Source organism: Heterodontus francisci, chromosome 24 (assembly GCF_036365525.1).
Source record: "Heterodontus francisci isolate sHetFra1 chromosome 24, sHetFra1.hap1, whole genome shotgun sequence".
Lineage (NCBI taxonomy): Eukaryota > Metazoa > Chordata > Chondrichthyes > Heterodontiformes > Heterodontidae > Heterodontus > Heterodontus francisci.
The window spans coordinates 40383367-40399636 of record NC_090394.1 but is presented as its reverse complement, the minus strand read 5'-3'; the positions used below and the strand labels follow the sequence as shown (position 1 = coordinate 40399636).

The 16270-nt window shown below is 44.6% G+C and overlaps 1 protein-coding gene across 1 annotated transcript in view; it reads left to right on the top strand.

The window, feature by feature from the left end:
• LOC137383327 (probable helicase with zinc finger domain) overlaps positions 1–16270 on the top strand; it is a 429894-nt gene that overhangs the window by 304261 nt on the left and 109363 nt on the right. Inside the window, 4 exon segments of the mRNA XM_068056011.1 lie at positions 7118–7364; positions 14134–14318; positions 14321–14374; positions 14377–14597. Coding sequence (XP_067912112.1) covers positions 7118–7364; positions 14134–14318; positions 14321–14374; positions 14377–14597 — 707 coding nt within the window.

The following is a 16270-nucleotide window of genomic DNA, read 5'->3' as shown; positions in this document are numbered from 1 at the left end:
CCTTAATTTTATTGGAAATATCACTGTTACCGGTTTTCAAGGGGCCTACATTTCGCCTGACCATCCTCTTTTTCCTAATATAATTGTAATTTTTTTTGTTTTGATTTTGATATCCTTTGCAAGTTTCTTCTTGTGCACCTTTTTTGTAGCTTTTACCAAAGGGTGACAAAATAGAGTGTGTTCTTCGCATCTTTCCCATTCACCAGTATCTGTGCTATTTTTGCACTTTTGTATGCTATTCTTTTTGTTTTAGGTTGTCTCTTAGCACTTTACTCATCAATGGCTGTCTTTTATGGCAAGTAGAACTCTTGCCTCTTAGGGATATAAACTGTTCCTGTATCACATTGAATTCTTTTTTGAACACCTCCCACTGATCTTTTGTTTTACCCATTAACAGACTTGTCCAGTTTACATAGACTGTCTCTGTCTCATCCCATTGAATTCAGCTTTAACTAAATCTAGAATCTTGGTAGCTGTTTTTCCTTTCTTGTTGGTCCTTGGGACATATTGCTGCAGGAAGCTATCCCAGACACACTCAAGAAGTTTACTACCTTGCTGATCGTACTTGTCTGCTTATCCCAGTCTATATGAAAGTTAAAATCCCCCATTAAAACCACTCTGCTTTTGCTACATGCTTGTCTAATCTTTGCATTTGTACAATCTACTGCTTCACAGTTGTTACCAAGGGCCCTATACACAACTCTCACAACAGTCTTAAATCCTTTTCTATTTCGTAGTTCTACCTACAAAGTCTCCACAGCCTGCTTACCTCTTGTTATATCCTCTCTTATTATTGAAGTGATTTTATCCTTAATCACGAAGGCTACTCCTCCCCCTCTACCATTTTCTGTATCTTTCCTGTAGTTCTTATAACCCGGTATATTTAGTTCCCAGTCCTGACCGTCTTGCAGCCATGTCCCAGTAATGGCTACCATGTCATGTCATCTAAGTTGAATTTGTGCCTGCAATTTATTCCTTGTGCCCCGTACATTTGTATAAAGAATGCTTATTTGGGCCACACATCCTAACCTGTCCTTTTGGTCCAATGTTTTACTCACACATTTCTTATTTCTCACTCCTTCACATCTTTGTTTTCCCTTTGCATGTAGTGCCTAAGCACAATGTATGACAGTTACTTTACTCCCTTCCCTTTTGATTATTTTCAAAATATTAATTATACTACCTTTTGCACCCGAGTTCTTCCACCCGCCCCCCACCCCCCACTATTTCCCCGCACTTATTAGTTTGAAATCCTTGTGACCGCCCTATTTATCCTTTCCACTGGGACCCTGGTACCAACCTGGTTCAAGTGTAGCCTGTCCCAATACTAGTGCCCGTGTCCCATGAAATGGAACCCCTCTTTCCCAAACCACATCTTTAGCCACATGTTCACCTCCCTAATCTGCTTGTCCCTATTCCAATTTTCACGTGACTCTGGCAATGCAGAGATTGTAACCCTTGAGGTCCTGTTCTTTAACTTAGCTCACGGTTCCTGGTGCACTCCAAACAGGACCTCTTGCCTATTCTCCCCAATGTTGTTGGTCCCAACATGGACCACAACAACTGGATTCTTCTCCAGCCACGACGAGATGTGCTGAACCCTGGCACTGGGCTTGCAATACAACCTTCGGAACTGCAGAGAATTGTATCTATCTGCCTCACTGTATGGTCTCCTACTACTACCACATTCCTTTTCAATCCCCCACTTGAATGGAATCTTGTACCATGGTGACATGAACAGTTTGCTCATCCACTTTGCCCCCATTCAGACAGGGAGCAATAACCTCGTACCTGATGGAAAAGGGCAAAAAGGCCGAGGCTCCTCCAGCTCTGCACCTGGCGTCCTTTTAACTGTCTGACTAGCAGTCACACCTTCCTGTTCCTGATCACTAGCCAGACTTGTACCACTTCCTAACTTAAGGTGTGTGACTGCCTCCTGGGTCAAAATGTCCCTTCCCTGATGCCCCGTAACGTCTGCACCTCGGGTACCAGCGTGACAATTCTGAGCTGAAGTTCCTTGAGGTGCATACATTTCTGCAGATGTTGTCACCCACAAACGCCCATACCACTTGTACTGCCATCTCTGCATAACCTTGTTTTATTTATATAATTAGTGTCTATATTTAATCAACTTATTTTTTTTAGTCCTTATTTCTTCAATCTCTCCACTTAATTGTAGTCCCTCATCCCAGGTAATCATCCTGGTAAATCTCCACTTCTACCCTTTCCAAGGCCTTGATGCCCTTCCTGAAGTGAGATGCCCAAAATTGTACACCGTACTCCAGCTGAGGCTAAACCAGTGAATGTAAAGGTTTAACATCACTTCCTTTTTAGTATTTAGTGCTCCTGTTTACAAAGCCAAGTATCCCATATGCTTTCTTAACTGCCTTAATGTTGTTCCTTTGTTTAAGAAGGGTGGTAAGGATAATCCAGGAAATTATAGGCCGGTGAGCCTTACGTCAGTGGTAGGGAAACTATTAGAGAGGATTCTTCGGGACAGGATTTACTCCCATTTGGAAACAAACAAACTTATTAGCGAGAGACAGCATGGTTTTGTGAAGGGGAGGTCGTGTCTTACTAATTTGATTGAGTTTTTTGAGGAAGTGACAAAGATGATTGATGAGGGAAGGGCGGTGGATGTTGTCTATATGGACTTTAGTAAAGCCTTTGACAAGGTCCCGCATGGCAGACTGGTGCAAAAGGTGAAGTCACACGGGATCAGAGGTGAGCTGGCAAGATGGATACAGAACTGGCTCAGTCACAGAAGACAGAGGGTAACAATGGATGGGTGTTTTTCTGAATGGAGGGATGTGACTAGTGGTGTTCCGCAGGGATCAGTGCTGGGACCTTTGCTGTTTGTAGTATATATAAATGATTTGGAGGAAAATGTAGCTGGTCTGATTATTAAGTTTGCGGATGACACATAGGTTGGTGGAGTTGCGGATAGTGATGAGGATTGTCAGAGGATACAGCAGGATATAGATCGGTTGGAGACTTGGGCGGAGAAATGGCAGATGGAGCTTAATCCGGACAAATGTGAGGTAATGCATTTTGGAAGGTCTAATGCAAGTGGGAGGTATACAGTAAATGGCAGAACCCTTAGGAGTATTGACAGGCAGAGAGATCTGGGCGTACAGGTCCACAGGTCACTGAAAGTGGCAACGCATGTGGATAAGGTAGTCAAGAAGGCATACGGCATGCTTGCCTTCATCGGTCGGGGCATAGAGTATAAAAATTGGCCAGTCATGTTGTAGCTGTACAGAACCTTAGTTAGGCCACACTTAGAATATTGCGTGCAATTCTGGTCGCCACACGACCAGAAGGACGTGGAGGCTTTGGAGAGGGTACAGAGGAGGTTTACCAGGATGTTGCCTGGTCTGGAGGGCATTAGCTATGAAGAGAGGTTGGAAAAACTCGGATTGTTTTCACTGGAACGACAGAGGTGGAGGGGCGACATGATAGAGGTTTACAAAGTTATGAGCGGCATGGACAGAGTAGATAGTCAGAAGCTTTTTCCCAGGGTGGAAGAGTCAGTTACTAGAGGACATAGGTTTAAGGTGCGAGGGGCAAAGTTTAGAGGGGATGTGCAAGGCAAGTTTTATACACAGAGGGTGGTGAGTGCCTGGAACTTGCTGCCAGGGAGGTGGTGGAAGCAGATACGATAACGACGTTTAAGAGACATCTTGACAAATATATGAATAGGAAGGGAATAGTGGGATATGGGCCCTGGAAGTGCAGAAGGTGTTAGTTTCGGCAGGCTTGTAGGGCCGAATGGCCTGTTCCTGTGCTGTACTGTTCTTTGTTATCAACTTGTTCTTTGTTATCAACTTGCCCTGCCACATCACAGATTTGTGAATATGCACCCAGGTCCTTCTCTTCAAAATAGTACCGCTTAGATTTTACTGCTTCTCCATGTTGTTCCTCATAAAGCTGCACCACTTCACACTTAATCACATTAAATTGCATCTGCCATGTGTCTGACCAATTCACCAGTCCGTCTGTGTCCTCCTGAAGTCTGCTACTATCCTCATAGTTTACCATGTTGCCAAGTTTTGTGCCATTTGCAAACGTTAAAATTGTGCTACCTGTACCCCAAGTCTAGGTCATTTATATCTAACAAGAAAAACAATAATCCAATGACTGATCCCTGGGAGACCACATTGCATCATCTATTAAGTCAGGTTGTGGCTTCAAGCCCCACTCCCAAGATTTGACCACATTCTGGGCTCACAGTCCAGTGCAACACTGAGGGAAGTATCATCTTTTGGGTGAAATGTTAAACCAAAGTCTGCCTGTTCAAGTGGAAATTCCTTGTACTTTTAGAAGATGAACTGGGAGTTCTCATGCTGGGCTGGTCAATATTCTACTTGAAATCAAAGCCATCAAAAACAAATTAACTGGTCATTACTTTTATTTGATATTTGTGGGACTTTGCTGTGCACAAAATGGCTTCGGTGTTCACCGAGACTGCACTTCAAAAAAAAAATGAATGGGGTATGGAGCACGTAGGGATTGTCTGAGTATATGAGTAGGCACTTTATAATTGTAAGTCATTTCTTTCTGCATTGAGGACTTTGACTTAGCTGTTAATGGAGGACCCTTTAAACATCAGAAATTTAACAATGCACATTTGATTCTGAATTTGATTATTTATATTGACACAAAAAAATTGTGTTCAGATTTAACAAAAATATTTATTTATTCTGGGCTTCTGATTGGTTTCAGTTTTTTATTCATTATCAGGATATGGGCATCGCTGGCAAGGAAGGCATTTATTGCCCATCCCTAGTTGCCCTGAGAAGGTGGTAATACAATTGAGTGGCGTTCTAGACCACTTCACACGGCAGTTATGAGTCAATCACAGTGGTTTAGAAGAGCTGGAGATAGAGATTGTTTATGAAGGCTTTGTTTAAAAGTGAATATATTTTCAGCATTTACCAGCAACAGGGCCTCCTCTTCAGTCAGATCACCACCCAGTTACTTTTGGACCAGATAGTCTGGTTTTTGAACTGGTTACCTGGAATTTTCAAGTTTTATTTGTTGAGATGCTGTGAGTATATGGTGCAGTGACTATAGTTGGCAATCAAACTAAATGACTAAGAATTCAGATTTTGGCAATGCCACCTTCCATACCAATGCTTCCAATATGCCTTCCTTTTTTCCTCAACCGAGGATTCCCCTGAACTCTGGTTGACCGAACTCTCTACCATAGCTGTCCCATTTCTCGCATTTCAGATCTCACCCACTCTCCCAGAGCCATAATGGAGTTCCCCATGTCCTCACCATCCTCTCCACTCGTCTCCATATTCAACGGGTCATCCGCCACCATTTCCCCTCCAGAATGATGTCACCACCAAACATATCTTCCCTTTCCTTCCCTTTGTGCATTCCGAAGGGACTGTTTGCTCCATGATACCCTAGTCCCCTCTTCAATCATCCCCAACAGCCCCTCCCTTCTCATAGCAGCTTCCCATGCAATACCTACCCTTTTACCTCTTCCCTTTCCATTGTCCAGGGCCCAAAACATTCCTTCCAGGTGAAACAGTGATTGACTTGTACTTTTACTTGTACTACTTACAATTTAGTGTACTGTATCCGCTGCTTATGATGCAGTTTCCTCTACACTGGGGAGACCAAACGCAGATTGGGTGATCACTTTGCAGAGCTCCTCCGTTGAAGCGTGACCCTGAGCTTCTGGTTGCCTGTGATTTTAATACTCTACACCACTCCCACTCTGACCTCCCTCGCCTTCGACACTGTTCCATTGAAGCTCAGTTCCTTCAATGCTGCTGGGTCAAAAACTTGGAACTCCCTTCCGAACAGCATTGTGGGTGTACCTACACCAGATGGACTGCAGTGGTTCAGGAAGGTGGCTCACCACCAGGTTCTCAAGGGCAATTAGGGTTGGGCAACAAATGCTGGCCATGCCAGTAGTGCTCACATCCTGTGAGAATAAATTTTTTTTTAAATGCTCAACAGAATCTCACGGAACACCACCTCATCTTTGGATTAGGCACTTATAGCCTTTCAGACTCAACATTGAATACAACAATTTTGGATCATAAGCACCACACTTTTTTTTAAGAGCAGCTATTTGTAATGATTGTGCTATTGCTATTTACAGTTGCTCCAGGCTCCTCTTTGTTTTTGTACTTGACCCGTTATCATCCGTTTTTGCCTTACACTATCATCCCCTTTTGTCATTTCATCTCTCCTGCCTTCCACCCTATCACAGATCTTCCTTTTGTTCTTGCCTCCCCATCATGACTCTCCTAACATTTTCCTGTCTCTGTACTTGCCTAAAATCTGTTACAGACAGCTCTAACATTTTCCTTTTTCCAGAACAACTCCATTCAAGTGTGACCTTGAGCTTCTGGTCACCTGTCATTTTAATTCTCCACTCCACTCCCACTCTGACCTCTTTGTCCTGGCCTCCTCCATTGTTCTGGTGAAAGGTCTTTGATCTGAAGCATTCACTCTCTTTCTCTCTTGCTAGATGCTGCCTGACCTAAGGACGGCACAGTGGCGCAGTGGTTAGCACCGCAGCCTCACAGCTCCAGGGACCCGGGTTCAATTCTGGGCACTGCCTGTGTGGAGTTTGCCAGTTCTCCCTGTGACCACGTGGGTTTTCGCCGGGTGCTCTGGTTTCCTCCCACAGCCAAAGACTTGCAATTTGATAGGTAAATTGGCCATTATAAATTGCCCCTAGTATAGGTAGGTGGTAGGGGAATTGAGGGAAGGTGGGGATGTGGTAGGAATATGGGATTAATGTAGGATTAGTATAAATGGGTGGTTGATGGTTGGCACAGACTTGGTGGGCTGAAGGGCCTGTTTCAGTGCTGTATCTCTAAATAAATAAATTTCCAGCTTTTTCTGTTTTTATTCAGATTTCTAACCTCCACGGTATTTTATTTTTGTATTTGGAATGGTCTTCTCTGCCCTCATCCATTTTCCTCCTTTCCCTTTCTTCCCCCATGTAACTTACATATACGTACAAGTCACTCATTTTGATTTATTTTTTGGGTATTGAGAAATTCACTAAACTGATATATTTCTGAAGTCAATTTTTTTTGGAAATCATTTGGCAACCAAGATGAAAGTTAGAATTTTTTCCTAGGCACAACAAATTCCTTGTTGAAGCCCCATGTTCAGAAGAGTAATCGGCTCCATTCCAGACTCAGCCAGTGGACTGAACACAGCTATTCAAATCCATTTTCCAAATTGCTCGACAGTGGTGGTGCTCTGAACTCTCCAAACTCCCACAAAGCCCTGCTTCAAGAACATGCTTCCAAGTTCAGTCTGCAGCCCTTCTACAGTCACATCGGAGAACTGCATGGAGACATCCCTGTATTTGTACAGAAGAGGTAAGTGTATGCTTTCAATATTCCAATTTTTTTCTTGACATTTCTATCAGCTGGAGGTCTTTCCAAGCAACACAGGATACCCAGCTCAGCTATCGTATTCCTAGGTTTCTGTCAGTGATACTTGGATTTATAGGATAATTACTTCATATTGACTGATTTTAGGACGTAAATGCATTGGAGGCAGTACAGAAGAAGGTTTACTAGACTAATACCTGGAATGGGCGGGCTGTCTTATGAGGAAGGATTGGACAGGCTAGGCTTGTATCTGCTGGAATTTAGAAGAGTAGGAGGCGACTTGATTGAAACATAAAAGATCCTGAGGGGTCTTGACAGGGTGGATGTAGAAAGGATTTTTCTCCTTTCCTACTTCAGGAAAATGCACCCTTTTAACCTAGTCTCTGCCCCATCCCAAGACCCTTTCCATTCCCACTCCTACCCGCCAAGGTCTTGTACCTGAAAAGCAGGCCTATGTTCCAGCAAATTCACAGTAAAGTACAAGGGTTACTCACCATCCTAAAGCTTGTTTATATTTCTGGTTCTTGTGAATTTCCGAAATTGGAATTGTAAGTATGACAAGAGTATAAATGGTATTATGGCTGGTTTGCAGTCTTCCTACTAAGCACTGGTAAATGGGACAATCCTACCTACTGGGGTTGTCAAGGTCATATCAACATCAGGATTTTCAGAAATGGGGAAAAGAAAACATGTCGCCCAATAAGTCCCTCCCTTTTTGGCAGCCCATTTCCAACTACCTACCTTCACCCGCTAATCCCTTCTAACCCTAGAAATGTATCTATTTGACTCTAATTTATTTGCATTGGCCACATTAGTAATGTTCTCTAATAAGTTATTGCATAATTCTAGTACTCTTTCACTGAAAGATTTCTGTCTGAACTGCCTTCTTTCTCCTCACTTACTAATTTTTCCTTGATATCTGACCCTTGCAGCTTTGCCTGTGTCAACTTTGTCAATTGCTTTCATAATCTTGAAAACTCCATAGTTAAGCATCGTGACATTTAATTCACTAATATGGACATAATTTGCACATGCTAAATTGGGGGCATACGAACATACGAATTAGGAACAGGAGTAGGCGCCTCAGCCCCTCGAGCCTGCTCCGCCATTCAATAAGTTCATGGCTGAACTAATTAACATAGAAAAGAAGGAGCAGGAGTAGACCTTTGGGCCTGCTCTGCCATTCCAAAAAAGATCATGGCTGATAGTCTAACTCAGTACCCTGTTCCCGCTTTCTCACCATATCCCTTAATCCCTTTAGCATTAAGAAATATATCTATCTCCTTCTTGAATATATTTAATGACTTGGCCTCCACTGCCTTCTGTGGTAGAAACTGCCACAGGTTCACCACCCTCTGAGTGAAGAAATTTCTCCTCATCTCGGTTCTAAATGGCATACCCCGTATACTGAGACAGTGACCCCTAGTTCTGGACTCCCGAACCATCGGGAACATCCTCCCTACATCTAGCCTGTCTAGTCCTGTTAGAATTTTATCGGTTTCTATGAGATCCCCCCTCATTCTTCTAAACTATAGTGAATATAGGCCTAGTCGACCCAATCTCTCCTCATACTTCAATCCTGCTGTTCCAGGAATCAGCCGAGTAAATCTTCTTTGCACTTCCTCCATGGCAAGAACATCCTTCCTCAGATAAGGAGACCCAAACTGCACACAATGCTCCAGATGTGGTCTCACCAAGGCCCCTTATAACTGCACTAAGACATCCTTGCTTCTGTACGCAAATCCTTTTGCAATGAAGGCCAACATACCATTCACCTTCCTAACTGCTTGCTGCACCTGAATACTCGCTTTCCGCGACTGGTGTGCAAGGACACCCAGATCTCGTTGCACCTCCCCCTTTTCCCCCCCCCCAGCTTTCTGTCATCTGCAAACTTGGAAATGTTACATTTAGTTCCCTCACCCAAGTCATTAATATATATTGTGAATAGCTGGGGCCCAAGCACTGATCCCTGCGGTACCCCACTAGTCACTGCCTGCCACCCGGAAAAAAACACGTTTATCCCTACTCTCTCTTTGCTGTCTGTCAATCAATTCTGAATCCATGCCAGTATATTACCCCCAATCCCATGTACTTCAATTTTGCACACTAACCTCTTATGTGGGGCCTTCGGAAAATCCAAATACACCACATCCACGTATTCTCCCTTAAATATTCTACTAGTTACATCCTCAAAGAACTCCAGTAGATTTGTTAAGCATGATTTCCCTTTCATAAACCCATGCTGACTTTGTCCAATCCTGTTATGCTTTCCAGGTGTTCTGCTATCACATCCTTTATAATAAACTGTAGCATTTTCCCCACTACTGATGCAAGGCGAATTGGTCTGTAATTCCCTGTTTTTTCTCTCCCTCCTTTTTTAAATAGTGGGGTTACATTTGCCACCTTCCAATCTGTAGGAACTGCTCCAGGGTCGAGAGAATTTTGGAAGATGATCACCAATGCATCCACTATTTGCAGGGCCACTTCCTTTAGTATTCTGTGATGTAGATTATCAGATCCTGGGGATTTGTCAGCCTTTAACCCCATTAATTTCCCGAGCACTTTTTTTTTTACTAATACTGATTTCCTTCAGTTCCTCTCTCTCATTAGACCCTTGGTTCCCTAACATTTCTGGGAGGTTATTTGTGTCCTCCTTGTGAAGACAGAACCAAAGTATGTGTTTAATTGTTCTGCCATTTCTTTGTTCCCCATTATAATTTCCCCCGTTTCTGACTGTAAGGGACCTACATTTGTCTTCACTAATCTTTTTCTCTTCACATATTTAAAGAAGCTTTTACAGTCAGTTTTTATGTTCCCCACAAGTTTACTGTCATACTCTATTTTCCCCTGCTTAATCAACCTCTTTTTGTCCTCCTTTGCTGAATTCTAAACTGCTCCCAATCTTCAGAATTGCTGCTTTTTCTGACAGTTTTATATGCCTCCTCTTTGGATCTAATACTATCCCTAATTTCTTTTGTAAGCCACGGTTGAGTTACCTTTCCGGTTTTATTTTTGCGCCAGACAGGAATGAATAATTGTTGTAATTCATGCACACGTTCTTCAAATATTATCCATTGCTTATCCACCGTCAACCCTTTTAGTAAATTTTCCCAATCTACCATAGCCAACTCGTGCCTTATACCTTCGTAGTTTCCTTTATTTAGATTCAGGACCCTAGTTTCGGATTCAACTATTTCACTCTCCATCTTATGAAGAATTCTATCATGTTATAGTCACTCCTCCCCAAGGGACCCCACACAACACCGTTGTTAATTAATCCTTTCTCATTGCACAATACCCAGTCTAGGATAGCCTGTTGTCGAGTTGGTTCCTCAAAGTATTGGTCTAAAAAACTGCACGTACGCACTCCAGGAAATCCTCCTCCACAGTATTAATGCTAATCTGGTTTGACCAATCTATAATGTAGATTAAAGTCACCCATGATTACAGTTTTACCCTTATTGCACGCGTCTCTTATTTCCTGTTTAATGCCATCACTTACATCTCCACTACGGTTTGGGGGCCTGTAGACAACCCCCACCAACGTTTTCTGCCCCTTGGTGTTTCTTAGCTCCACCCATACAGATTCCACATCATGATTTTCCGAGCCAATATCCTTCCTCACTATTTCATTGATTTCCTCCTTTACTACCTCACCTCCTTTCCCTTTTTGCCTGTCCTTCCTAAATATTGAATTCCCCTGGATGTTCACTTCCCATCCTTGGTCACCATGCAGCCGTGTCTCTGTAACCGCAATTATATCATAACCATTTATATCTACTTGCACTGTTAATTCATCTGTCTTATTGCAAATGCTCCGCGCATTAAGACACAATGCCTTTAGACTTGTCTTAACATTGTTAGTCATCTTAGCTTTTTTTTGCACCATGGCCCCATTTTTGTTTTTCGCCCTTGTGTTCTCTGCCTTACACTTATGCTTCTTACCTTTCTGTCTTTCATTTCTATCCTTGTTTCCCCCTCCTCTGTCTCCCTGCTCAAATTCCCATCCCCTGCCATTCTACTTTAAACCTCCCCAACAGCACGAGCAAACACCCCCCCGCCCTCACCCCCCCGCCGAGGTAATTGGTCCCAGTCCTGCCCAGATGCAACCCGTCCAGCTTGTACTGGTCCCACCTTCCTCAGAACCGGTCTCAATGTCCCAGGAATCTGAATCCCTACCCCCTACACCATTTCTCCAGCCACTTATTCATCTAATATATCATGCTAATTCTGCTCTCGTTAGCACGTGGCACTGATAGTAATCCTGAGATTACTACCTTTGAGGTCCTACTTTTTAATTTATGTCCTAACTCCCTATATTCAGCTTGTAGGACCTCATCCCTTTTTTTAACCTATGTCGTTGGGACCAATATGTACCACGACAATTGGCTGCTTGCCCTGCAGCCGCTCAGAGACATCCTTGACCCTAGCATCAAGAAAGCAACATACCATTCTGGAGTCTCTTTTGCGGCCGCAGAAACGCCTGTCTGTTCCCCTTAGGATTGAATCCCCTATCACTGTAGCCCTGCCACTCTTCTTTCTCCCCTGCTGTGCAGCAGAGCCACCCTTGGTGCCATGAACTTGGCTCTTGCTGCTTTCCCCTGAGCCATCTCCCCCAAAAATATCCAAAGTGGTATATCTGTTAGAGAGGGGGATGGCCACAGGGAACTCCTGCACTACCTGCCTTCCTCTACTCTTCCTGGTGGTCACCCATTCGCATTCTGCCTTTGCATCATTTGCCTGCGGTGTGACGACCTTACTCAACGTGCTATCCACGATGATCTCAGCATCGCGGATGTTCCACAGTGAATCCACCCGCAGCTCCAGCTCCGTAATGCAGGTAGACAGGAGCTGCAGATGGATACGCTGCCTGCACACATGGTCGTCAGGGACACTAGAAGCATCCCTGATTTCCCACATAGCACAGGAGGAGCATATCACAGCTGCGAGCTCTCCTGCCACGACTTACCTTTAGATTACTTAGTTACTCCCTTTAATTAAAAAATACTAATTACAAGGCTAGGGGCCTTGTTCTACTCCAAACACTGCCCACTACAATCTAAAGTCCTTTCCTTTACTTTTGAAGCTACTGATAAATCCTACTAAAAATCAATTCCCACAAGGGGAAACAGTTCACCAGTTAAAATAAACCTTACTCAAAAAAAAAGCTACTCACTTGTTCCTTATTATTAAGCTATTTACACACGCTCCCTAACACTGGTGTACGAACTCAGCTAGAGTTATTCCCTAACATCAGTTACTCACCAACCAATCACCTTGCAGCTTTCCTGTGACATCACTGCTCACTTTGTTTTCAAACTCCGACGCATCTGGACTCCTCTCCACTGCTCTTCCGGAAGGTAAGTGATCTAGGCCGCGAACCTCGGGCTCTATTTATGCGTTGCTCGCTCCGTGTTCTTCCCGCAGGTCCACTGCTCTCCTTTCCTGGAAGGTAAGTGATCTAGGCCGCGAAACTCGGGCTCTATTTATGCGTTGCTCGCTCCGTGTTCTTCCTGCAGGTCCACTCCTCTCCGCTGTTCTCCCGGGTTTCCACTTACCCCCAATAACCTTTCATCCCCTTGCTTATCAAGAATCTGTCTACCTCTGTCTTAAAAATATTCAAAGACTCTGCTTCCACCGCCTTTTGAGGAAGAGAGTTCCAAAGACACACGACCCTCCGAGAAAAAATTTCCCCTCATCTCTGTCTTAAATGGGCAACCCCTTATTTTTAAACAGTGACCCCTAGTTCTAGATTCTCCCGCAAGGGGAAACATCCTTTCCACATCAACCCTGTCAAGACCCCTCAGGATCTTATTTGTTTCAATCAAGTCGCCTCTTATTCTTCTAAATTTCAGCAGATACAAGCCTAGCCTGCCCAATCTTTCCTCGCAAGACGGCCCGCCCATTCCAGTATTAATCTAGCAAACCTTCTCTGTACTGCTTCCAATGCATTTACGGATGTGGAAGCTTTAGAGAGGGTGCAGAGGAGATTTACCAGGATGCTGCCTGGACTGGAGGGCATGTCCTACGAAGAAAGATTGAGGGAGCTAGGGCTTTTCTCATTGGAGCGAAGAAGGATGAGAGGTGACTTGATAGAGGGGTACAAGATGATGAGAGGCATAGATAGAGTGGATAGTCAGAGACTTTTTCCCAGGGTGGAAAGTGCTATCACCAGGGGGCATAATTTTAGGGTGATTGGAGGAAGGTTTCGGGGAGATGTCAGAGGTAGGTTCTTTACACAGAGAGTGGTGGGTGCGTGGAATGCGCTGCCAGCGGTGGTAGTAGAAGCAGATACATTAGGGGCATTTAAGCTACTCTTGGATAGGTACATGGATGATAGTAGAATGAAGGGTAGGTAGTTACTTAGATCTTAGAGTAGGTTTAAGTTTCGGCACAACATCGTGGGCCGAAGGGCCTGTACTGTGCTGTACTGTTCTATGTTCTACATCCTTCCTTCAATAAGGAGACCAAAACTGTACACAGTACTCCAGATGTGGTCTCCCAATGCCCTGTATAGCTGAAGCATAACCTCCCTACTTTAGTATTCAATTCCCCTCACAATAAAATAATTATTCCAACTTTTCTTTGGAGCCAACTTCGATCAATGTAATCCTGATTTAAAAGTACTATATTTTATGTACTGATGTAACTTTTCTGATCTATCTTTAGTTAGGATAATCTATACACAATTGCTTTTCACTTTTACATATAGCATGTTGAAGGTGCACAATGCTGTTTATTTCTTCTACTTCAGCACAGAACAGCCATCAACATGGAATCAACCTCAGATCCCTGAGCTAGCAGAGATGCCACCTCAATCCAGGCTACTTCAGTATTGCCAAAACCAGCTGCAAAATACAGGACAACAAAATCCCCCTCACCTCTATGACAGGATGGTTAAAGACCCTCAAAAGTACCCCCTATGTGGCCTTTATCCTTTCCATCTCCAGAGCTACCACCAAACAATTGTTACCCTTTTCATCTGCAGAACCCTCTGCTCTGGACTTCACTCAGACATCTCATGCTCCCCTTGCACAGAATTATGGGCGAGGGACATCTTCAGATCTATTGAATGAGTATCCATTGGAAACTGTAGGTCACAGCCCAAACTCTACAATCTTACCCAACAAAACATATCCAGGGCAACACTACCAGCAGGAGCCAGAAATAACCTATCATTCCAATATTAAGTCCAAGAAACTTCAAGCAACAATTGAGGTAGGGAATGTTGTACCTTACGGTTGCTTATATTTCTACTCATGACCTTTCTAAGAAAAATTCGTAATGTTGAAATGCTTAAAATCGGTCATGTATTTTAAGTTCTTTTGTGGAAAGCTGTTTCTGTTTGCTCTTAGTTGGCCTGCTCCTTGCACAATGTAATACTCTAAGCAGATCAATTAGACCTCCAGTAAGGAGAGAAGACAGTGGAGCTGACCTGTTCACATTAAAACATCATTGTTGTAACACATTTTCATCCGAGTTACTAAAGAGCCCTGTTTTCTGCAGCATTCAAGTGTGTTTCTTGGCAGATTTACTGTTGAGACACATGAGAGCAGGGTTGTCCAACATACATCCTGCGCACTAGGATCCAACCAGCCAAAGGTTTCCATCTGGCTCAGGTATGTAAACTATACCTGGGGCCATTCCGCATCCTGACAAGGGCTTCGTGATTGGAGATGGGAAATTTCCCTTTGTCTTCTTGCAGGCGGGACTTTTTAAAAACATCATGCTGTGAGTTTCACAGCAGACAATTTCAGTTTTTCTGACTTTTTTTAAAAGCCCACCAGAAAACCCTGAATCTGTCCCAAGTTGGGAAACGCCTTGCTGCTTCAGCAGCAGTCAGCTGTGAAACTGACAGTGCGATGTTTTTAAACAAACTGACCAACCACAAGGCTGCTGTGCTGACTCTCCTGCTCCCTGCAACAGTCGGAGAAAGAGAGACAGGAGGGAACAGAGTAGGGGAAACGACATGAGAGAGAGAGGGGGAAACACAGAGTGGGGGGGAGCACAGAGAGAGAGGGGGCAGACAGAGAGAGAGAGAGGGGGCAGACAGAGAGAGAGAGAGGGGGCAGACAGAGAGAGAGAGAGGGGGCAGACAGAGAGAGAGAGAGGGGGCAGACAGAGAGAGAGAGAGGGGGCAGACAGAAAGAGAGAGAGGGGGCAGACAGAGAGAGAGAGAGGGGGCAGACAGAGAGAGAGAGAGGGGGCAGACAGAGAGAGAGAGAGGGGGCAGACAGAGAGAGAGAGAGGGGGCAGACAGAGAGAGAGAGAGGGGGCAGACAGAGAGAGAGAGGGGGCAGACAGAGAGAGAGAGAGGGGGCAGACAGAGAGAGAGAGAGGGGGCAGACAGAGAGAGAGAGAGAGAGAGGGGGCAGACAGAGAGAGAGAGAGAGAGAGAGGGGGCAGACAGAGAGAGAGAGAGAGAGAGGGGGCAGACAGAGAGAGAGAGAGAGAGAGAGAGAGAGAGGGGGCAGACAGAGAGAGAGAGAGAGAGAGAGAGAGAGGGGGCAGACAGAGAGAGAGAGAGAGAGAGGGGGCAGACAGAGAGAGAGAGAGGGGGCAGACAGAGAGAGAGAGAGGGGGCAGACAGAGAGAGAGAGAGAGAGAGGGGGCAGACAGAGAGAGAGAGAGAGAGAGGGGGCAGACAGAGAGAGAGAGAGAGAGAGGGGGCAGACAGAGAGAGAGAGAGAGAGAGAGAGAGGGGGCAGACAGAGAGAGAGAGAGAGAGGGGGCAGACAGAGAGAGAGAGAGAGAGGGGGCAGACAGAGAGAGAGAGAGAGAGAGAGAGTGGGGCAGACAGAGAGAGGGGGCAGAGAGAGAGAGAGAGAGGGGGCAGAGAGCGAGAGGGGGGGCAGAGAGAGCGAGAGAGGGGGGGGCAGAGAGAGAGAGAA